The sequence below is a fragment of the Phocoena sinus genome, chromosome 4 (genome assembly GCF_008692025.1).
Source record: "Phocoena sinus isolate mPhoSin1 chromosome 4, mPhoSin1.pri, whole genome shotgun sequence".
NCBI classification, from domain to species: domain Eukaryota; kingdom Metazoa; phylum Chordata; class Mammalia; order Artiodactyla; family Phocoenidae; genus Phocoena; species Phocoena sinus.
In genome coordinates, this window is record NC_045766.1 from 57,085,482 (window position 1) to 57,108,987 (window position 23,506).

The window sequence follows — 23,506 nt, forward strand, 5'->3', positions numbered from 1 at the left end:
ACAGGAATCGGCTTTGCCCTCACTCAACATGGCCACTTTCCGGCTTCGCCCTCGTTGAGAAATTGGCTCTCTCGGCTCCCGTTACATTTGCCCGCTCTTCTCTTGCCCGTAGTAGCCATGGCGGCCATGAGTTTATTACAGCGGGCTTCGGTCTCTGCAGTGGCCGCTCTGTCTGGCCGCCGCCTTGACACTAGACTTGTATTCGGGGGCTTCCTCACCCGTGACTTTCCGAAGACTGTCGGTGGGTACTGGCTTTGGGGGAAAGCGCTATCAGGAAACGCGGGAGGAGAGATGGAGGACTCTTCCCGGGTGACCTTGGTGGAATCCGGAGAGAGCTGGGAGAAATTGAGGACTCGGGACTTGAGAGACGGAGCATGGGCTATGTGAGGAGACTGAGGGTTTTCCTGGAGTAATCAAATCGATCGTGTTTAAGTAATTAATTAGAATTTGTGAGACGCTTTGTCATTCACCTATCCTGTTGGTGGTAATTTGCGGATGAAGCTGATGTTAGAAAGGCAAAGAGCTGAGACCCATGTCTCTCAGGCACCAAGATTCTTTGTATGTTCCACCTGCGGTACGTTTTAATCTCACAAGGTGGGAAGTCATGTTGCTGAGGAGCCCAATGATGCTAAGTAATAATACTGATATATGGCCAGGTGGAGAGGCTCAGGGCTAACTCATCTGCTAGGCACAGTGCCTTCATGATACTTTTAGGTGTCCACGAAAATGTTTTAATTTAAATTTCTTTTAAAATCAGAAGGAAAAGGGCTATAATGTTAATGCATATGTGATGCTGAATCCAGCCTGAATTGTATTCGTTTTATATCAACGGAATCATAAAATAATTATTTTTAATGTCTTCTTAGAGAGGAAGGGACCTATGAAGAAAAAGTTCCTAGGTCTTAGGAAAGTCAGTGCAGTCATGGGAGGATTATTTGGAGCCTCTTGGAGACTGTGGATTGAACTCTAGGGGAATGAATAATCATAATAGCAAAGCATCAAATGCTTTGTATTCAGTCTGCTTTATTCCCTTTTGGATTCTGCAAAGTGAGTACAGTGTTACCCCATTTTACAGATGAGGAAACTGCGACTCAATTATTACAAAAATAATGCACTACTGTATTAAGTGAATAATAATAATGGGAGCTAACATTTATTGAGCACACATTATGTGCCAGGCGCCATTCTAAGATATTAAAGGTATTCATTTAATCCTCTTGATCAAAAATATACTGTAAGCGATTTGTCCTATGCAATACAAGTAGATACAGAGGAAGTGAAATTTAAAGCCCAAAAGATTCTTCTCCAACTTAAAAATATCTTTTTCTGTTTACTGCTCTTCTCCCAATTTAATTTGAATTATGTCACTTCACATGATGAGGCATTATACACTGATGCCATGAGGGACTTGCTGGAAAAATGGAAAGGAAAAAAAGTGGCATTGAACAAATTTCTGGCAGGAATTTGAACCTGTTACAAAACTACATGTGCTTACATTCTTTGATAAAATTCCTTTGTAAGCCATTTCTGATTACAAATATCCTCTTCAAATACCCCCTCCCCCCATAGTACTTAATCATGCCTATCTGGAGGTAAACTGAGGTAAAATTTCTCCCCTAGATCCCATTTATACACTATTCCCCATTGGAGTTCTGGAAGGATCCTCGCAGGTAATCTACACCCTTTCCACTGGAAGCAGGAAAGGATGTGATAGCTATAGTGAGGTTACTGTGTTTCAGCAGTGTACCTGCTTTCAAAGGTATATTGCATGTGAAACCTAATCTATCACTGTGGAATGAAAGGTTGTAATCTGTTTTATATTATTGTTTATGTCTGCCTCTAGGAGAACGTAAGATCCAACAGAGGAGAGAACCTTTGTCTGGTTTTGTTTCCTCTGGATATAGACCGCCTAGGTTTAAATCCTAGCTCCAGAGTTTAGTAACTCTGTGAGCTTGGGTCATCACATCTGGGAAGCTAAGTGGAAGGCACTTAATTGCTCCAAACCTGCATTTCTTCATCGTTAAAAAAGAGGATTTAGAAAGAAAAGAGGATTTTATTACAAGTGTGCTTATTTTCTGTTGACGGAAATAAAATAAAACTAATCTCTTTCCCACTGACAAATATTTATAACCCTGAAATGTGTTTCTGCATAATTTTGCATCTTTCTAGAAATGTCATTTTGAATGAACTTGTCTCTTACCATAAGAACTGTTTTGTTTTGTTTCTAAAAAGAGGGTGATAATTTTAACTTACCTCAAAGGTAGTGGTAAAGAGTGAGTGGGAAAAATCTACAGCACTGGGCATTACCTTCTACAGGGCCCTGTGGTCTCACCTTAAACATCTAGTACTGTCATGTTATCATCAATCACTCTCAGTGAAAACCTTTCTCAGAAAATAAGCAGATAAAAGTATTCTGTTTAATTACTTATTAAATGTCAAATATCAAGGGATTCTAGAAATAAGCTTAAGTTCTCCCCTCAGCTGCAGAGAACTTTTATGTTGAAGGCTGATGTGCATATAATTATGGCTTTAAAACCTGAGAAGAGTATTAAACGAAGTAGTGTGGCTTAATTCAGACATGGATGATGAGGCATGTTAACTGGATTCTAGGGATAGTTTTAACAGGTGCAATTGATGGAAAAGTAAAGGATGTGTTTTCAGATATATCTGAATATGGGGCTCTTGGGATAGGTAGGTGTTGAGAGAGAAGGTTAAAAAAAGAGAAGTTAGGACCTAATTAGGGGAGGGACTGAATACAAAGCCAAAGTATCTTAACGATTTTGTAGGCACCCGAGAGTATTTTAGTGGAAGAGCAGCATCAGTAGTATGTTTTAGGAGGATGCTTCTGAATATTGGATGGCTTATCAGGCATGTTGATTTCTTAAGCCACTGAGGTGAAAAGGTCTTGGAGAGAAATGGAAAGTTTGAATTTTAGAATCAAGAGGCCTTGACAGCTGATGAATGAGGCACAGGAAGATGACTGAGATTTTTTAGCCTGGGTAATTGAGTTGGTGGTGCCATTAACTGGGAATGGTCTGAGAATGAGGGAAAGAAAATGACCAATTTTGGGTGTTGTCTTGGAGACACAAAAAAATCTGATATTATCTTATTTGATCCTCACAAGTACCACAATTGTCCAAAGCATAACTTTCCTGAAGTTATTTGCATTAAAAAAAATTGGTTAGTGAAACCTTAGTTCCACGTAATTACTGAGTACCTTAATTGAGGCATTCCAGGCTGTAGAGAGTGGAGGAAAATGCCTATTTTTGTGGCAGAAGGATTGAGTTCCAGAAATCCTGGCAGTCACCTGGTTGTAAGCAATGTTCACGCTAATAATTTTAGATTGTAAGCAGATGGCCCTACTACAACAACAAATCATGAAGGCTCTGAAGTTTGAAAAGAGTTTAGTGCTATGAAATATCCTTTAGAACAGTTAATAGTATAACAGTTACCTAACACATTTAATGGCATGAATAATTGTTGTTTAACAGTAGGGTAATTATATGTAAAGAAAGCAAGAAGTTCACATTACTAACTGTTTAATATTGCTAGAATGCAGCCAGCTCAAGCTTTCTTCCATAGTTTTTTTTTGTTTGTTACACTTTCCACATCTACTAATACTGTCATTTGTAATCAGTTGTCCCTAAAACCCCACATAGAGTTTAATCCTTACGTGTTTCTCTCTGTGTGTGTCTGTCTGTCCGTCTGATTGAAAGGGAAAGTTGGGAGTATACTGTCTCTTCTGAGAAGATTTACTTTCAGGGACTAAAGAAAGATCCCCTACCAATATTAAATTTACTTAAGAAATGTAAATTCAACAATATTTATGGAGTTCCTACCATGTGGCAGACACTAAAGTGCACTGGAGATACACTACTGAATGATTCAGCTTAGTGCTTATCGTTCTAGAGGAAATAACCAAATGATATTAAGGAGAATAAGTGGGATACCAGCTGTGGATATAGGGTAGTCAGAGAAAACTTCTTTGAGGAGGTAACATTTGATCTTACCTCTGAAGGATGGGGTGAGGAGCTAGCCATTCAAAGAGCCTGAGGAAAAGCTTCCAAGCAAAGAGGAAGGTTAAGTGCAAAGACCTGAAAGCAGGAAAGAGTTCTTGGTATTGGAAGGAAACCATTGAGATTGATCAGTAGGAAAGGTACGTCTTTTTATTCTAAGAGAGGCCATCTATTCAGATTCTTTGAGGGAAAGGACCTTAGAAATCTTATAGGCCACCCCCTGTAGTATGCTAATCCTTGTTACATTCCATTAGTGATACTCGAATAACTCCATAATGGGGACTGGGGAGGCAGTCCAATTTTATTTTCAACCACTAAAATTGTTAGAAACTTCTTCCTTGTATTAAGCCAAAAATTTCTCTTTCGCACATTGATCCTAGTTCTTCCTTTCAGGTCAGCACAGAATAGTGTAAGCCTTTGTCATTGGACAGCCTTCAGCTATTTAAAGGCACTTCTCTGGTCTCTATCCTGACTTCTTTTTTGTAGGCCAGTCAGCTTCAGTTCTTTCAGTTTCAGTAGGTCAATTTCCAGGTTGGTTGCTTAACTTAGGACGTGCTCCAGATTGTCCCTCTAAAACAGTGTACTCTGGGATGGACACACTTCCACAGGTCTGGTAAGACATGGAGGTGGAGGGCTCCTTCTGTTTTGACCCTGTATTTCTGGTACATCAGATTAAGATTGGATTACCTTTGGGATTTTTTGGTAACCACATCCACATGACACCAATGACTTTTTCTTTTTTTGTTTTTGGGCACGCCACGCAGCTTGCGGGATCTCAATTCCCCGACCAGGGATTGAACCTGGGCCATGGCAGTGAAAGCCCAGAATCCTAACCATTAGGCCACCAGGGAACTCCCACCAGTGACTTTTCTTAAGTTTGTGAGCCACTAAACTTCTGGAGTGTTCAAGTAGGACTTTCCACTTACTATACTTAATCCTTTTAGATTCAGCCTTTTGTAAGTGTGTAGGAGGACTTTGGGGGGGATCCTATTTCATCATTAGTGTAGTAGCCACTCTTGTAGCAGTAGCTCTGTATCATCAGGAATACCATCTCCACCACACTCAGGCCATTCATAGAAATTGTGAGAGAGCCCTTTGGCAGGTTACTGCATTAAGTAATGAGCACCTTTTGGGTATAATCAATCAACCAATTACCCATAACAGATTTCTTCTAACTTGCTACTTCTCTCAGTTTATAATGTGCCTTCCTCATACCTCCCCAACTCCACCAGCCTGTCTAAAGAGGGGCTTTACTTCTGAGCCTTTTCTTTTCTGACACTACATCCTGTTTCTTTCCTTTGTTGTCCTTATAGACAACAAAGATTGTTGTCTTTTACAATATAGATTTGTAATTATCTATTTTTTCCTCCCAGCAGAATCTAAATCCCTCTTATACTATAGACCTAGCATAAGACCTGTACATAGTAGGCACTGAAATATTTATTGAATTAATGAGTGGTTTGTACTGTTTTCCAGCCCATTTTTTTCATCTAGTCCACAGAAATTTCTATTGTATCTTTCAAATGATTTGCAGAAATACATACTTACCTTGTCAAATTCTCTTGTTATTTTAGAAGCCTTAGTAGATGATTTATACTTAGTAAACTTGTGCCAGCTTCTAATTCTCTTGTGAATTAACCTTCTAAATTCATTGCAGGCTGCTGCAGGTGGTATCAAAATTTAAGACAGTTCCTGCCTTCGAGGCACTTATATTTCAGTGGGGGCAGGGAAAGCAAGTTTACACATCAGTAGAATATACAGCAGTTCAGAGGTAGGAGAGCTCTCATCTGGTTGGGAAGCATGTTGGTTTCTTGGAGGATGAGATGTCACCTGGGCCTAAAGAATAGATTTCAGGAGAGGGGAGGTCATTCTTGACATTTAAGCTTGAACAAAGGATACAAATCTTTCTGACATCTATTATGATTAAAATTCCTTTAATGGGAAATTAGTTTTTTATTCGGCAATGACTCATGGGAAATTCCCTTGAATGCGGTTACAGAGCAGAAGCATAGTAACCCTCAGTTTCTCAGTAATGTTAGAGCCTTTCCTGCTTTTAGCAGAAAGGGCTTAGAGTGGCCATAGTGGTCCTTCCAGACTTCCAAGAAAGGGAAATCGCATAGAAAGCAGATCCAAGAGTGAGAGTTTTGCCTCAGTTTATCTTCAGCAAGGCTTGATTAAATACCGTCTGGGAGAGGATTTGAAGAGAAGGATATTTACAATAAGAAATGGCTTACGCATTTGCAGCAACATGGATGAACCTAGAGATTATCATACTAAGTGAAGTAAGTCATACAGAGAAACACAAATATTATATATCACTTATACGTGGAATCTAAAATATGATACAAATGAAGTTTTGCAAAAGAGAAACAGACTCATAGACATAGAAAACAAACTTATGGTTACCAAAAGGGAAAGCAAGGGGAGGGGGATAAATTAGGAGTTTGGGATTAGCAGATACAAACTCTATATATAAAATAAACAACAAGGTCCTTCTGTATAGCGAAGGGAACTATATTCAGTATCTTGTAATAAACTATGATGGAGAAGAATATGAAAAGGAATATATATATTTATAACTGAATCACTTTGCTGTACACCAGAAACAAACACAACATTGTAAATTATTTTTTACAAAAATTTTTTGTAAAATTTTGTAATATATTTTGTAAAATATAAATTTTTGTAAAATTTATAATAAATTATGTAATATAATAATTATTAAATTATTATATCAACTAAAAAAAAGAAGAAATGGCTTATAAAGGGATTTTATCAAGACATATTAGAGTGTGTTCTTTTGAACAAGTTCAAATTCCTGCTAGAGAGACGTTGAAAAAATATCTTTCCATTTATTTTGCATCAAATCCCTAATGTATATTGCCTCATCATATGACGCAATTTAAATTAATTTCTTTTGCAGCATTAGCAAATATTTATTGCAAAGGTAAACAAAGGTACGTAGCCCACCAAGAGTATCTGATCTCCCTGCCTGCTACTGAAACAAATTCAAATAATCATTTAGATATTTATTCAACAAATATCAATATCTTGAATATTGATGAATAAAAATGATGAAAATATTGATGAATATGTTGAATAAAAATGAGGAGAGCTGTAGTTTAGAACAGTACATCAATCTCTGTTTAAAGATATCCTAGTATTCCCTGCCTTTAGTACTCAAATAAAGAAGCATGTATTTTTTTATCTTAATCATATATATATATGTATATATATTTTTTGGAAGGGATGCTTTATTTTTTTTTTATTTTTTTTTTTTTTTGCGGTACGCGGGCCTCTCACTGTTGTGGCCTCTCCCGCTGCGGAGCACAGGTTCTGGACGCACAGGCTCAGCGGCCATGGCTCACGGGCCCAGCCGCTCTGCGGCATGTGGGATCTTCCCGGACCGGGGCACGAACTTGCGTCCTCTGCATTGGCAGGCAGACTCTCAACCACTGCACCACCAGGGAAGCCCCCGGGATGCTTTATTTTAATTCATATTAAACATTTATGCATGTACATTTTCATATAGTCTGACTTTTATCTCAAAATATAACAGTATATCCTTATAAACCTTGTATATAACAGGGTTATTTAATATTTCCAGCTCCTGTGCGACACAGTGGAGACCATGGGAAAAGACTGTTTATCATCAAGCCTTCTGGATTCTATGACAGACGTTTTTTGAAATTAATGGTGAGTTAAAACTTGTTGAACTAAACTCTTTACATATAAATAGGAAATTTTTTTCCTATTTAGAAAACATCTTTCATTTTATAAAAGATTTTTTTTTGTAAATTCATATTCCTTTTCTCAAAAAAATGTTGAGATTGAGTAGTAAGGTCTGGTTTGTTACTGAATTTATTTTTTTTATTTTTTGCGGTACGCGGGCTTCTCACTGTTGTGGCCTCTCCCGTTGCGGAGCACAGGCTCCGGACGCACAGGCTTAGCAGCCATGGCTCACGGGCCTAGCTGCTCCGTGGCATGTGGGATCCTCCCGGACCGGGGCACGAACCTGCGTCCCCTGCATCGCAGGCAGACTCTCAACCACTGCACCACCAGGGAAGCCCCCTGAATTTATTTTTAAATTAGTGAACCTTTCCTTCTTCAAAAAGAGAATTCATGCATATTGGAGGTAAAAATTGAAACATTCCTTTCTTCTCAAGATTATGGTGTTTTGAAATCATCTGTGTTCCCTGACCAAAAGAAAAATCTATAAATTATAAAACTGAAAATGGATTCATTTGGGGATAATTATTTATATTACTAATATATTCTTTAAATTAACAAAGAACTCATTGAAGGACTTCTTTAAATATGTAACTCCATTATTTTGGGATATGATTTTTTATTTCTTTGTTGTTTAGGAACTTTGATTTCAGAGAGTGAAGCAGGGCATTGACTGCATGTTTGTATCTCAAGACTCTGTAAAGAAAAGTAGAGACTTAGAAGGTGGAAGACTGGATTCTGCCACTGTTCCTAAAGCTGTGACCCACTGGCTGCCCTCTAGACCTTCCCTTGCTTGTCCATTGTGCTTAATGCCCTCTCCATCTCCATGGTTGAGCTCCTACTTTTCTTGTGATGACCAACTCAAACTCCAGAAATCACCCTCATCTTCTTACACTTTTATTGTTAATATAAAAATTTCTTTTATGACATTGCTTTAACCAAAAATGAAAAATCACTTAAATATATATTGTCTTATACAATTAGTCTTTGCTTTCTTCTTTCATTTTTGACACTAAATATAGGCATCTAAAAGCTAGAGCAAAAGAAAATTACAGAAATAAATAATTTTATACAGCATCTCCAATTTGGCAAGTTTATGTTATAAGAAATATAAGGAAATCATGTAATGAGGACAGTTTGAGTGTGAGGAAAGGAGTTAGGAAATGGTTATGTGAAAACTTTTTTTTTTTTAATCTTAACAGAGATTCTACATTTTGTTGACTGGGATTCCAGTAGCAATTGGCATAACTCTGGTGAATGTATTCATTGGTAAGTATCTCCCCCACCAACTAAATTAGTAAATTTTTAAAACCTGTGTACATTAATATAAAAAAGGAATTATGGATATTATAAGGGAAAGTTCTTCAAATAATAAAATAAACATAAACATGAGAATTTATTTTAAAATAACCAAATCTTAATCTGCAGTAGCACACAGTGGTTCTTTTTTTAACTTTTTGTTTTCTCCAAAAACCTTTAAGGTCACTGACTCTATAGGCCACATAAAAGGCCTGTCTTCTTCCTCTTTCTCATTTCCCAAAACCAGCTTTGAGAAGTCTGAATAAGGAAAATAGAAAGAGATAGAGGTGGAAAAGAGGCTGAGGGATGGAAGAACTTTTTTTATCCATCCTGGAACATATAAAGTTATAATCTTCCAAGAAAGAATAGATTTGTGAATGATAGTAACTATTAGGTCTCCTGGGAAATTCTGCTCACAGTACTTCTAACATCTTGAATCCTAAATATTTTGTCTAGGATGTTTAAGGAAAACCAGAGGAATAGTATGTCTTTTATTATATCTTCTTACGCTATATAAAAACAAAACGAGAACCCTCATATAATGCCTATATACAATGCATTACACATAGAAGACATCTAAAAACTATCTAATGAATGATTTTCCACCAGCTTGAAGTGAATTTAAAATATTAGATATCTTCATTGCTACAAAACAAAATGTTCTTTAAAATCACAAGAGGTTGGTTTCTTACTTAAATAGTGAAGAATTAACATTATAAACTCCTGATACTAAAGTTGAATATCACTGTTTTCTCTTATTAGGTGAAGCTGAGTTAGCAGAAATTCCAGAAGGCTATACCCCAGAGCACTGGGAATATTTCAAGGTTGGTATAGGTCACTGAAAGTTATTTTCAGTTAGGTGTCTTGTCAATGTACTGGTTAATATCTTAATTTAGCAATTGTGATATAGTTTTGTATTCAATTTTTTATAACAAGTAAATGATACATTTTGTGCTCACTTTTTATAAGTAACTTTTGGTAATTTTCTGCATTGTTTTATTACCTTAAGCTTTATGGTTTTTTAAAGACTGACTCTGCACTGTGTTCTCAACCTAGAGAGTAACAGTCAGAATTTATCCTATGTTCTATGCCATAGGGAAAACTGTACTGTTACTAATGCTAGCTGTCATTTATTGAACACCCACTGTGTAGCAGGCACTATGATAAGTGTTTTGAAAATACTATCTCATTCCATGTAAATGGTACTATTATTATTTCTGCTTTAGAGATGAGGAAGCTGACGCTTAAAAGAGGTTAAGTGCTCTGTCTAAGGGATAGGGTCAGTATTTGAACCCAGGCAGTCTTGACTCCAGAGCCTGCACTGTTAATTAGTCATTTTACCATACTGTCATGGCTACTAAAACCCAAAATTAATTCTGTTACTTGTCTTTACAAGTGTTTTAGTGAGATGGCCTTGATTACAGTATATCTTATCATGTTTTATTATCTGAATGAATTATATTTTAGAAAAGAAATACTTCATTATTAAATCTTAAGGTAAGCCATATAATTAGTTTATCTTGGCTGACTGGTGGAAAGAGCACCATTTTGAGATCACCAGACCCCAGGTTTGGCTCCAAAATCTGCCAGTTAAGATACTTATAGTGTAGTATAATAGGAAAGAGCACAGGTTTTAGAGTCAGACAGACCTGGCCTGAGTGCAGATGCTGCAACCTAGTAACTGTACAACCTTGTGAAATTTGCTCATCTATAAATGAGGACAAAGGTAGTATCTACCGAACAAATTAAAATTATTTGAAAAATATATAAAGTGGTTGATACATAAAAGTGTTATTGATTTACCTGAGATGGTCATTTTAGGAGAATAGTAAACTGCAAAAGCAAAGTACTTTTCAGACACTAATTTTAAACACATTTTCTCTTGTAGCATCCTATATCAAGATGGATTGCCCGAACTTTCTTTGATAGTCCTGAAAAGAATTATGAAAGAACAATGGCTGTCCTTCAAGTTGAAGCTGAAAAAGCTGAATTACGGTAAAAAAAAAAAAAAAAAAAGGGCAGAGGTTGGAGTGCAGGGAAGAAAATCCTTTCCTACAGTTGCAAACCACAGGAAGAAATTTAATAAAACTATTTCAACAGTGTAGGATGCTCTGTGTAAAACGGTGAAGATGGAGAAAGAATTAGCCTGTTTAGAGAGGAGATTATGAATTGGAGACTAGAAGGCTATTAGGAGATAATATCTGTCAGATTAAAAAGAATTGTTTTTTGGAATGTCCTGACTCTTTTAAGTGCAAGGTAGCCCTCTCCTTCCCCTTCCCCACCCAATTTCCTTTCTTCTTACACCCAGTGTCATCCTTAGAGGTGACTACTATTTAATGATCTCTTATATTTTATGCATTAAAAATATATTTTTTATATATCATTTACAAAATATATTAACACAAATGGAATCCTGTTATCAGCACTGTTCTGCACCTTGTCTTCCTTTCATGTAAATATACAGTCATTCCTTGGTAACTGAGGAGGATTGTTCCAGGACCTCCAGTAGATACCATTCTGAGGATGCTCGAGTCCCTATATAAAATGGCATAGAACAGTTGGCCCTCCGAAGATAGATAGGGCCAACTGTATCTTGATCTTTCGGTAATAGCATATACTCTATTCTTTTTAATGGCTGCACTGGATGGAAGTGCCTTAATTTTTTTAACCGGTGGGGGACCTATTGTTGGTACTTAGGCTCTTTCCAAGTTTTTTGATAATTATACATTGTGCTGTGGTGAATATCCTCATATATTTTTCCATATTTATTCAGTGTATCTGGAATATAAATTCCTAGCAGTGGCACTGATAAACCAAATGTTATGCTTTAAATTTTAGATAGCTTTTGTCAAACTCTTCTTTAAAGTTATACCAGTGGTCTTTTCTGTCACCAATACAGGATAATTCTGTTTCTCCATACCTTTCCCAGTAAAGGAATTTATCAAACCTAAACATTTTTGCTGATAAGACAGTTGAAAAATGTTATCTCATCATTTCAATTTTGTATTTTTTGGCAAAGTTGAGTATTTTTTCACATATCTATTGGTTGTTTATATTTCTTTTTCATAAATTGCCCATTTTCTATTAATTTGTGCATTGATTAAAATAGCCTCTTCTGTTTTTGTTGCAGATATGTTTTCCTAGCTTGTCATTTGTCTTCTGACAGTGTAGAATTTTTTTGCAACTTAGTGTTTTTATGTTTCAGATAACAAAAATGCAGTAGTAGCTAATATGTTTTTGAACACTTACTGTGTACTGATGCTTTAATTGCTTTTAATATATTTACTCATTTAATGATTGTCAAGCTTGTCAGTCTTTTTCTTTAGCTTCTGGAATTTTGTGTCATATATAGGTCTCTGATAATAATAAAATAAGTAAATACACAAGTCCAAACTTTTTTTTTTTTTTTTTTTTGCGCTGTACACAGGCCTCTCACTGCTGTGGCCTCTCCCGTTGTGGAGCACAGGCTCCGGACGCGCAGGCTCAGGGGCCACGGCTCACGGGCCCAGCCACTCGGTGGCATGTGGGATCTTCCCGGACTGGGGCATGAACCCGTGTCCCCTGCATCGGCAGGTGGACTCTTAACCACTGCGCCACCAGGGAAGCCCCAAAATTATTTTTTAATGTTCACTCATATTTTCTTTTTCTACTTTTAAATATGATCTTTTCTGAGATTTATTTTGGTGTTTGGAATGAGGTTTACATACAATCAAAAGTACCCATTAAGTTCAGTGGGTTTTGACAAAATATATAACTGTAACCACCACTATCGAGGTCATTATGATCACCTAGTGAGTTTCTTTCCTGTCCCTTCAATCAATCCCCATCCCTTACTCTTGGCCCCAGGCTACCATTGATCTGCTTTCTGTTCATTCTGCTCTAATTTTGTAGTTTACAAAAATTGCTATGATATTGAAAGCTATTTAAATGATTAAATGAACATATGATTGGCTTGTTTTGTAGATATGTAATTACATGTATGTGTAGTTACCATATAGAACTGTCATTAAGTATTTAAGAGCATGGAATAGCATTATGCCTCATACTTAGTTAGCTTTGGACGTTTTTGAACTTCAGACATATACCTTTGATAAAACATCAGATTACAAAATTTCTTAGACATATAACAATCCCAAACAATTTCAAAACAAAGCAAAGTAAAAATAAAAACAGGGGACTCCTCTGGTGGTCCAGTGGGTCGGACTCCGCGCTACCAATGCAGGGGGCCTGGGTTCGGTCCCAGGTCGGGGAACTAGATCCTGCACGCGTGCCGCAACTGAGAGTCCGCATGCCACAACTAAAAAGATCTCACACGCAGCAATGAAGATCCCATGTGCTGCAACTAAGACCTGGAGCAGCCTAAATAAATAAATATTTTTTAAAAAACTAAAATAGGACCCTGACTTTTACTCCTAAAAGAAAGATGCAAGTGTGAGAATGGAATGGGGAGTACCTACACATTTTTAAAAATATATGTTTAGGTATTTGGAAAACTGAAGCTTAAAGGAAAGGTATAAAATAGAAAGAGACTGTCTTACGTAATTGATTCCCCCAGAGATAATTTATTTTTGGTCCTCCAGAATTTTTAATACTCCGTACATGTGTACATATACATAGCACAAATGATTTTCTCTGCTTTTTAATGAAATGGGAAGATGCCACACAGACTCATTTTATACCTTGCTTTTTCAAGCTAATGATATATCTGTCCTCTCCTTCCATGTTACTATATATAGATTTCCCTCATTCTTTTTAACAGGTGCATAGGTTGTCCATTATATGGGTGAACAATAATTTATTTAACCAGTCCCCTGTGATGAATATATTAATTACTTGCATTTTAGATTATTATAAAGAGTAGAAAAGAAAAAGGTTGATATTTAATCCTAAAAAAAAGATAAATGTATTCTCTTATATACACTATCACAAAGGTATATTATCTGTCATAGATAGGGTTGGTAAACTGGTTATGGTTAATAAAGTGAATAATTTAACTGTGACAGATTTCCAGTCATAAAAAGTTAGTATGTAGTCTATAAAAATGGAAAGTAAAAGGCTTGATGGAGAAGGGATTATTCCAGGAATGCGTGGTAGTTTTGTGCAAAGGCTTGGCTGTGGAAGAAGGAAAGTATCTTTCTAAAATAGAGATTATTCAGTTTGTGAAGAAGGATGAGGACAAATAAGTAGATCTTAGAGTCAGAGAATGTTTTTCTTAATCCTGGTTTTTCTTTTTTCTTTTCTTTACAAATATGGATTGTCCAATGTTGACCAGGCTCAGTGTGATGCTGGTGGCTGGTGAATAAGTTACCGTCTCTTCTTTCAGGAAGTTTTCTGTCCTAACGGTGATCGGCAGCCAGTATAGACAGGGGATGTGAGCTCCTCCAGGAAGGCTTGTTCCCTTTTAATTTCTAGCACTTGGCACAGTATGTGGTCATAATAGTAGGCGTTCTGTAAATGACTCTCTTAACATTTAGAAGGCAAGAAGACAGGAAATGCATTATCACTATTCAAGTGAAAGTGATCTGTCCAGACAAAGAGCAGGGACAGGAGGAGAGAATTGATTATCAATTCAAGTGACGCTTGGGTGATTAAAAGCAATATTCATTGGCTAACTACATAAGCAAGATAATAAAAGCCAAAATAAGTCCCAAATTTTGCTTATAGGTATATATCAGATATATGCATACATATGGATCTGTGGAGGGACATTATATTTTACATAAAAGCAAGACTCTCAAGTTGTTGTTCTTTATGGAGATAATTCATTAACTTTATAATTGGAAATGCTGTAGTCACAACATCACCATTCTGTTTGTTACAGGTTAAAGGAGCTGGAAGTACGAAGTCTAATGCGTGCAAGAGGCGATGGTCCCTGGTATCAGTATCTGACCATTGATAAGACACTTATTGATCATTCTGCAAAAGCAACTCCTGACAACTAATCTTTTATTTCTCTAAATACAAAGTATATTCTCTTTAGGCAATACTAAATTACTAGATATATTCTGTATTTTTTCTGTGTGATGAATAAAAGATCCTATTCGTTGCTCCATTTCTCAACATTGGTTCAGATTAAGGCTTTTTTGTGTGTGATTTCATTTTTATTTCCAGTTTTATTGAGGTGTCATTCACAAAGTTGTAAGATATTTAAAGTGTACATCATGATGATTTGATACACATACATATTGTGAAAGGCAGATTAAGGCTTTTGGTTTGGGGCTTTCAGCTTCCTCTTTTAAGAATGTTTAAGTATAATAAAAAAAAAACTCAAAGAAATAGGAATTTGTGAACTCCTAAAGGTGTAGCTTTGAAAGATTAATGTTTTATTTGTCTGATAAATGGAAGTTAGAGAAGTCTATGTTAAATATCAGGAAATATGTAGTTTATGTACATGTGAGTATTGTAGATATGTGGATTATTCAAGGGCAACTCAGAATTTTAAATTATATAAATATTGAACCAATTATATAAAACATTAACACCTTAATAAACAATTTTTCAGTGAAAGAGATCTCAAAGTTCAATGTTTTCATGTTTTTTAGCCATAAATCGTTCCTTTAAAATGTATATACATACACATGTTCATTTTTCTTAGATGCAATATCTCAGATTCCTTAGAGTCCTTTTTTGTAAACACTGGAGAAGTTCCACAAGGTAAAATGATTACTGTAAAGATTATGAAATGAGTAAGAGTTAAAATAATGACTGTCATTTATTAAGCATTTACTCTCTGCTGAGCACTATGCTGAATAACTGCATTTATTCACATTATTTTCAAAATGACCTTATGAGGTCATTTTCTGCATTTTACAGATGAGAAATTGAGGCTAAGAAATTTTAAACACATGCTCAATATTTACAAAAATAAACATTTATGCTTCAACTTCGAAAATAACCTTTTAGCTTCAAAAATTCATTATTCTCAGCGAATACCTTTTGAACGCCCTTGTGCCTTAAGGGCCCTAAATGCCCTTTACAATCCAGCCAACATCCTTTGGGGTGATGGCATTTTCTTATTTCCCCAGAAGAGGGCTGTCTCGCCCAGCTGCTTCCAGATTTTGTTTTGAGGATTCCCTATGCAATTACCACCTCATAATGCTGCCAAAGTATTTGAGAGAAGGACATGCTGTCCCTGAACCCCTGCTTGCACGAACCATTTGGTTTTGTAGGAGAAGGAGAAGGAGAATGGAAGCAGATAGGTCTTGTCAGTGGTCGTTGTAAATGATGCTACACCTATGTACATTTACATTCAATATTGTTAGACTTCACGTTATTTTTCAACACCAGTAGGTTTTACTTTATTTTCTTCTTTCTATTATTATATACAAAAACTTAACATAGAAAATATGGAAAGTGTGGGACTTCCTTGTTGATGCAGTGGTTAAGAATCCGCCTGCCAATGCAGGGGACACGGGTTCGAGCCCTGATCCGGGAAGATCCCACATGCCACGGAGCAACTAAGCCCGTGCACCACAACTACTGAGCCTGTGCTCTAGAGCCCATGAGCCACAACTAGTGACCCCGCGTGCCACAACTACTGAAGCCTGTGCGCATAGAGCCCGTGCTCCACAACAAGAGAAGCCACCACAATGAGAAGCCCACGCACTGCAACGAAGACCCGACACAGCCAAAAATAAAATAAATTTATAAAAAAAATATATATATGGAAAGTGTTACAAGAAATACTGGAATCCCACCAGCCATAAAGAAATCTGAGAAATTTCCTTTAATTTTTTTTTTTTTTTAGCATAGCTGGGATCATATATACATAATGGAGAGGTTTTAAAAAAAGTTTGAAAGTGTTTCTTGGAGGGAAACGTTAGTAAAACTCTACTGGTCACTAAGATGCATACCGGAGGTCAAGTGGTTGTCACAGGACATGTTTCCCCCAGAGCACACTCCTCAGCACAGATGATAGGCATTAAATCAGATTACATGTGCTGGGGAAGAACAGGGCACTGTAGCAACCTGTGGCATCCCGAGCTAGACTAAGGGTACATGGAATGATTGGATGCTCGTTCCATAGCATCTGGAACATAGCAAGCACTGAGTAAAGATCTATTGAGTTAATGATTCATGGATTTAACATGAATTTTGAGTTATCTTTAAATTATCTTTTTTCTTTTTCCGTAATTCTATAGGACCCAGCATGGTGTTCTATAAAGACATGGGATTGAACTGAGCAGACTTCAGACTAAATTCTGAGCTTGCCAAACACTATGACAATAATAATGACTACTATCTATTTGGTATCTGCTGCATGTGCCAGACATATTAGGAACTTTATATTTAATCTTCCCTCTATCTCATATTGAGAAAACTTCACTGCTTTAAGCCCTATTTCTAAAATGGGGATTACGCTCTTCATCCCACGGTAGTATTGTGAGGATCACCGGGATGATGCATGTAAAGTGGCTACTACACTGGTTAAGTAATAGGTGATAAAGTTCTCTCTGTCAACTAAAGATTGAGATGGTGTACTCCTTTTTCAAGAAAATTGCTAAATATCCTATACTATCTCTGCTTCAGGCCTGTTAACTTTAAATTCTGCAATGTAAATTAACCATACTGTTCTCATTAAAAACAAATACACTCTGCTGGAGATCACAAGGAGTTAGCAGAGATTGTTAGGGCTCAATATCTTTCCTTATGTAATTATTTCCAAATTGCAGTCCTCGATTTCAACTGTCTCTATTTTTACTTCCACATAGGATATATACTTAATATTTTCTTTAATTTGACATTTTTAAACTTAAATTTTTTTTAAATGTTATGACTATAAATAGAAAGCAAGTCCTTTCCCATAATTAAAAGGCAATCACAGGTATAACTATGGATTATATTCTACCTAGATTTTTACCAAATGGAGACTTTCCTTTATGAAATCAAATGGAGAATTGAAAAGGCAATAACTTGGTCATGGTGTGATGCAGTATATCTTCCAGGTACGTACCCATACTTTGGACATTTTTTGTATATTGCATTAACATGGTAATACCACTGACATTGGAAAATATGAAAATAAATATCCTCTAATGTATCAATTATAATTAACCTTAATAATTCACATTTTTGTTTTTCAAATCACTTATCATGACATTTAATTAGTTATCTAAAAGCGTAGTAATTCAACATTGCACATCAGAATTAACCACAGAGAGTTTGTTTTGGAAGACATTTGAACAAAACCTACCTAGAGCCATGATCTCTTCTATTTTTAACCTAATAATTACATATCTAAGGAATTATCTTAAAGAAATAATCCACAAAAATGAAAAAGCCATATATACATTAAACTCTTAATCACATCATATACAATAATGAAAAAACATAAGCAATATGTACTTAATAGGCGAGTGGTTTGTTAATTACTAGTATATCACTTGATGGAATATTGTGTAGCCATTAAAAATAATTATGAAAAGTATGTAGCAATGAGGGGAAATACCTATGTTACTTAAGACAGAGGTAGAGAAACTATTACAGAAACCCCAAATATATCACAAATGAGGAGGAAGTTTCTTTCTTTATCTCTGTAAAAGTCTCAGCTGGTATGGCAGCTCCCCTCCATGAATTCTCAGGATCCCAGTCTCTTTCTATCTTGTTGCTCTGCCATTCTCCACATGCTGCTTCCATTGTATGGTTCAAGATGACTAACATAGCTTCTGCTATCATGACTAAATCCCAGCCAATGGGAAGAGGGAAGTAGGAGAGGGAAGCATGTTCTATCCATCTAAAACATAGAACTAGAAATCACATTCACTTCTGTTCCCATACCACTGGACAGGACTTAGTCATAAGACCATACTCAGCCTCAAGAAACATGTCCAGCTAAAAAATTTTGGAGAAAGGATACTGAGGAAAAGCTAGCAGTTTCTGCCAATCTTCTCTAGTGTTAAGTGAAAATAGCAGGATACAAAGTAACTGTACACTAAACATTAATTGTACAGTGGAGAAGTGAGACTTTGACCTGGTGATCAAAGCTAGCATCACACACACACACACACACACACACACACACACACACACACACAAACACAATAATTTAACATTGGGACTTCCCTGGTGGCGCAGTGGTTAAGAATCTGCCTGCCAATGCAGGGGACACAGGTTCAAGCCCTGGTCCAGGAAGATCCCACATGCTGTGGAGCAACTAAGCCCACAAGCCACAACTACTGAGCTTGTGTGCCACAACTACTGAAGCCTGTGTACCTAGAGCCCGTGCTCCACAACAAGAGAGGCCACCACAATGGAAAGCTCTTGCACCACGACGAAGAGTAGGCCCTGCTCGCAGCAACTAGAGAAAGCCTGCGCACAGCAACGAAGACCCAGCACAGCTAAAAAAAAAAAAAAAATTAACATTACATATGAGGGGACACATGGATATACCCTGAGAGGAACACAGCCTGTGCAGTATGCCAAACTCAGTCTAATTCGATCCAATCACAAGGAAGCATCAGACACACACACATACAAGATGTAAACATTCCATTTTTTAAAAAGCTAGACTGTTTATTAAAAATGTGAATGTCATGAAAGACAAAGAAAGGCTGTGAAAATCTTCCATATAAAAAGAGGATAAATGACATGCAACTAAATGCAATACCTTTCACTGTACTGGAAGGGCGGGGGTATGTTATAAAGGGGGGGGTATGTTATAAAGGACCTTGTTAGATCAACTGACCAAGTTAGAGTATGGAAGGTGGATTAGATAAAAGTATTATTTCAGAGTGCATTTAAGAAGTTGATAACGCTCTGCAGTTATAAAGAGAATATCCCTATTTTTAGGAAGTGGACATATTTAGGGGTAGAAGATAGAAATATTTAGGGGTAAAGGTGGTGTATGTGATATGACGTCTCTGGCTTACTCTCAAATTGTTCAGAAAAAATATCATTTCTATGTATGTGTGTATATATGTATGTGTGTATACATATACACATATATTCACATATGTATGTGTGTATGAATAGATATGCACACATATATATGAGTCTATATGTATCTCTCTACATATACAGTAATTAGGTTCAGATATGTGTGTATACATACATCTATATACGTGTGTGTGTGTGTGTGTGTTATGGGTGGAATTGTGCCCCCCACAAAAAATTCATACGTTGAAATCCCAACCCCCAGCATCTCAAACTCTGACTTTATTTGGAAATAGGATCTTTAAAGAGGTAATTAAGTTAAAATGATATCATTAGGTGGGCCCTAATCCAGTATGACTGGTCTTTTAACAGGAGATTAGAACAAAGATATTTACAGAAGGAAGATCATGTGAAGACACAGGGGGAAAGATAGCCATCTACAAGCCAAGGAAAGAGGCCTCAGAAGAAACCAAACCTGCTGACACCTCGATTTTGGACTTCTGGACTCCAGAGTTGTGAGAAAATAAATTTTTGTTGTTTCAGTCACCCAGTCTACGTACATCTATCTCCCTCCTTCTCCTCCACCTTTTCCTTTAATTGTCCTTTACCTTCTTCTCTAGTTAGTTTCATAGGACAAATTTTTTGAGAGCTATTCATGTACTTAAACTGTTCTTACGAACTGCTTATATTTAATGGGGCTGTCAAAGTGACATTGGAAATAATACAGCACTATTTAGATGAATGACACCGTATATATCTGTCAGAAGTTTCATTAGAACATTTGACTTTCTTGTATACTTTGCAGCTTTCTCTTCATGTGGTCTCTTGTCGTGTCATCACTTCAAGAGAGTTTAGGAGATATCTGAGGTTTTTTAAAAAAATTATTGTAGTGAAGTATAGTTGATTTACAATGTTGTGTTAATTTCTGCTGGACAGCAAAATGATTCAAAGTTGTACATTCTTTTTCATATTCTTTTCCATTATGGTTTATCACAGGATACAGAATATAGTTCCCTGTGCTATACAGTAGGACCTCGTTGTTTATTCTCTTTATATATAAAATAGTTTGCATCTGCTAATACCAAACTCCCAATCCATCCCTCCCCCACTTCCACACCCCTTTGGCAACCACAAGTCTGTTCTCTATGTCTGTGTCTGTTTCATAAATAAGTTCATTTGTGTCATATTTTAGAGTCCACATATAAGTGAGGAGATATCTGAGTTTTTTTAAAAATAGAGGAGGCAATGAAATGAGAAGAAAGTGAGAGAAAGTGTAATTTTACAAGATTTTTTTCTTCCTACATAGAAAGTTTTTTTTTTTTAATCTTCCTACCATTTTACAAATGAAGAGAACAAAGTGTGGAGCAGTTAATTAATTCTCTCAGGTTATGTAACTAGGGAGTAGAGCTGGATAGCTATAGCTAAGAGTAACATTGGCCTTTTATCTCCCAAATCAACGTCCTGTCAATTTTCACTTTACAAGTTCCCTCATGGAACGTGATTTCCACTTCTTCTCCCTGACTTGGTCGTTGCTTGCTGCATGCATTTTTGCAATATCCCCAGCGGGTTCTTTTTGCCAGCAGCCATCCGCCTGCAGCCTGTGTTACACTGGGCCACCAGCCTTATCTCCTTCAAAGGTCACCTTCACGTTCGTCACTTTCCTGCTCAACAGCCTTCAGTGACTCTCCACTGCCTGTAAGGAAGAAGCCCAAAGTCCTTGCCCCACTTCAAACTGCCTGCAGTGTCACATTCTTTTCAGTGATAAACTTTCTGGACATTTGATCCTTGCAAAACCAGTCTATTCTTTAAATTTATTTTGTGCACTCCCCCAGTATGCTAGTTGTTAATCTGTGTCATGCAGTTGACGGCTAATCATGTGTATGTTGTGGAATACTGCATCTTAGGTGGACAAAAAGAAAATGTGTGGACTCACACATTTACCAAATATATTTTGGGCATCTATAGTATGTCGAGCGTGAGATGTTGGGAGGTAGGAGTTAAGAAGACAAGAGGTGGTTTGTGGAAGAAAGTACAGTTCCTCATTAAAAGAGAAGCAGAAAAGTAATTCAAGCTGTATCAGTTTCTTATGGCTGCTGTAACAAATCAACACAAACTTGGTGGCTTAAAATGGGAGAAATTTATTCTTTCATAGTTCTGGAAGCCAAGTCTGAAATCAATATCACTGAGCTGAAATCAAGGTGTGGGCAAGGCTGTTCTCCTTCTGGAGGCTCCAGGAGAGAATCCATTCTTGCTTTTTCCAGCTTCTTGTGGCTGCCAGCATCCTTTGGCTTGTGAACACATCACTCCAACCTCTGCCTGTGTGGTCACATTGCCATTTCCTTTTCTGTGTGTGTCAAATCTCGTTCTGCCTCTCTTTTATAAGGACATTTGTGATTACATTTAGAGCCCACCCAGATAATATAGGATAATTCTCAAGATACTTAATTTAATCACATATGCCACACACAGATCTTTTTTTGCCACATGAGATAATATTCACAGGTTCCAGGAATTAGGATGCAAATATCTTTGGGGGGCCATTATTCAGCCTACTACACAAGTCATGAGATCATAAAAGCTTTTAAGAGATTTTCACATAAGAGTGTTAAAAATAAAGCAAACTTAATTACTTAGTACTAAGTAACAAGAATTTTTAAATATTGGTCTGTATTTCTAATTTTCTAATGTAGTTGTATCATTTAGAAATTGTATTCAGCTACTTGTAACAGAGCATTTCCCACTACCTCTTTCAAAAACGGTGACTTAAACAGATACAAATTTATTTTTCTTTTATGAAGACCACTCAGAAGTAGACAGCCCAGGGCTGACTAGTATGCAGCTCTAAGGAACATCAGGGACCCAGTAACTTCCCATCTTTATTCTCTACCGAACCTGGATTCCATCCTCACTTAAGGTCCAAGATGGCTGCTGGAGCTCCAGGCATTACATCCAGATCAGAATGACATCAGAAGGGCACAACACTTTCTTCTTACATCTTAATTTCTAAAATGTACTAGATGCACCTAGATGCAAAGTTGGAAAGTTTAGATTTTTACCTGAGAACATTACCCAATTTCATTTTCTTTTTTTAAAAAAATTTTATTGGAGTATAGTTGATTTACAATGTTGTATTAGTTTCAGGTGTACAGTAAAGTGAATCAATTATACATATATGTATATCCCCTCTTTTTTATTTTATTTTTAAATTTTTATTTATTTTTATTTACTTTATTTTATTTTATTGTTATTTTTTTGGCCACACAGTGCAGCTTGTGGTATCTTAGTTCCCCGACCAGGGATCAAACCCCGGCCCTCAGCACTGAAAGCATGGAGTCCTAACCACTGGACCACCAGGGAATTCCCAATCCACTCTTTTTTAGATTCTTTTCCCACGTAAGTCATTACAAAGTATTGAGTAGAGTTCTCTGTGCTATACGGTAGACCTCCCAATTTTTTTTCTAAGAGAGAAGGAGGGATGGATATTGAAAATCAAAAACTTTTTTTTGGAGCAACTTCTATATGTAAAAGCACAGCTTAGATCAGGGAATGCAAAGCTGTATTATGATGGTCTCTGCCCTCAAGTGACCTGA

The 23,506-nt window shown here is 36.7% G+C and overlaps 1 protein-coding gene across 2 annotated transcripts; it reads left to right on the plus strand.

Annotated features, from left to right (window-relative positions):
- Nucleotides 1–83: 83 nt before the first annotated feature.
- Nucleotides 84–15,550, plus strand: NDUFB5 (NADH:ubiquinone oxidoreductase subunit B5). Of its 2 annotated transcripts, XM_032630660.1 has the most exons (6): nucleotides 86–241; nucleotides 7,624–7,712; nucleotides 8,948–9,014; nucleotides 9,807–9,868; nucleotides 10,933–11,039; nucleotides 14,866–15,550. In XM_032630660.1, exons 1-6 carry the CDS (start codon nucleotides 118–120, stop codon nucleotides 14,984–14,986), a joined length of 570 nt encoding a protein of 189 aa, XP_032486551.1. In that variant the 5' UTR covers nucleotides 86–117; the 3' UTR covers nucleotides 14,987–15,550. The 2 variants fall into 2 exon arrangements, with proteins under 2 accessions (XP_032486552.1, XP_032486551.1); XM_032630661.1 differs by lacking the exon at nucleotides 10,933–11,039 and having other exon boundaries at nucleotides 84–241.
- Nucleotides 15,551–23,506: the final 7,956 nt, after the last annotated feature.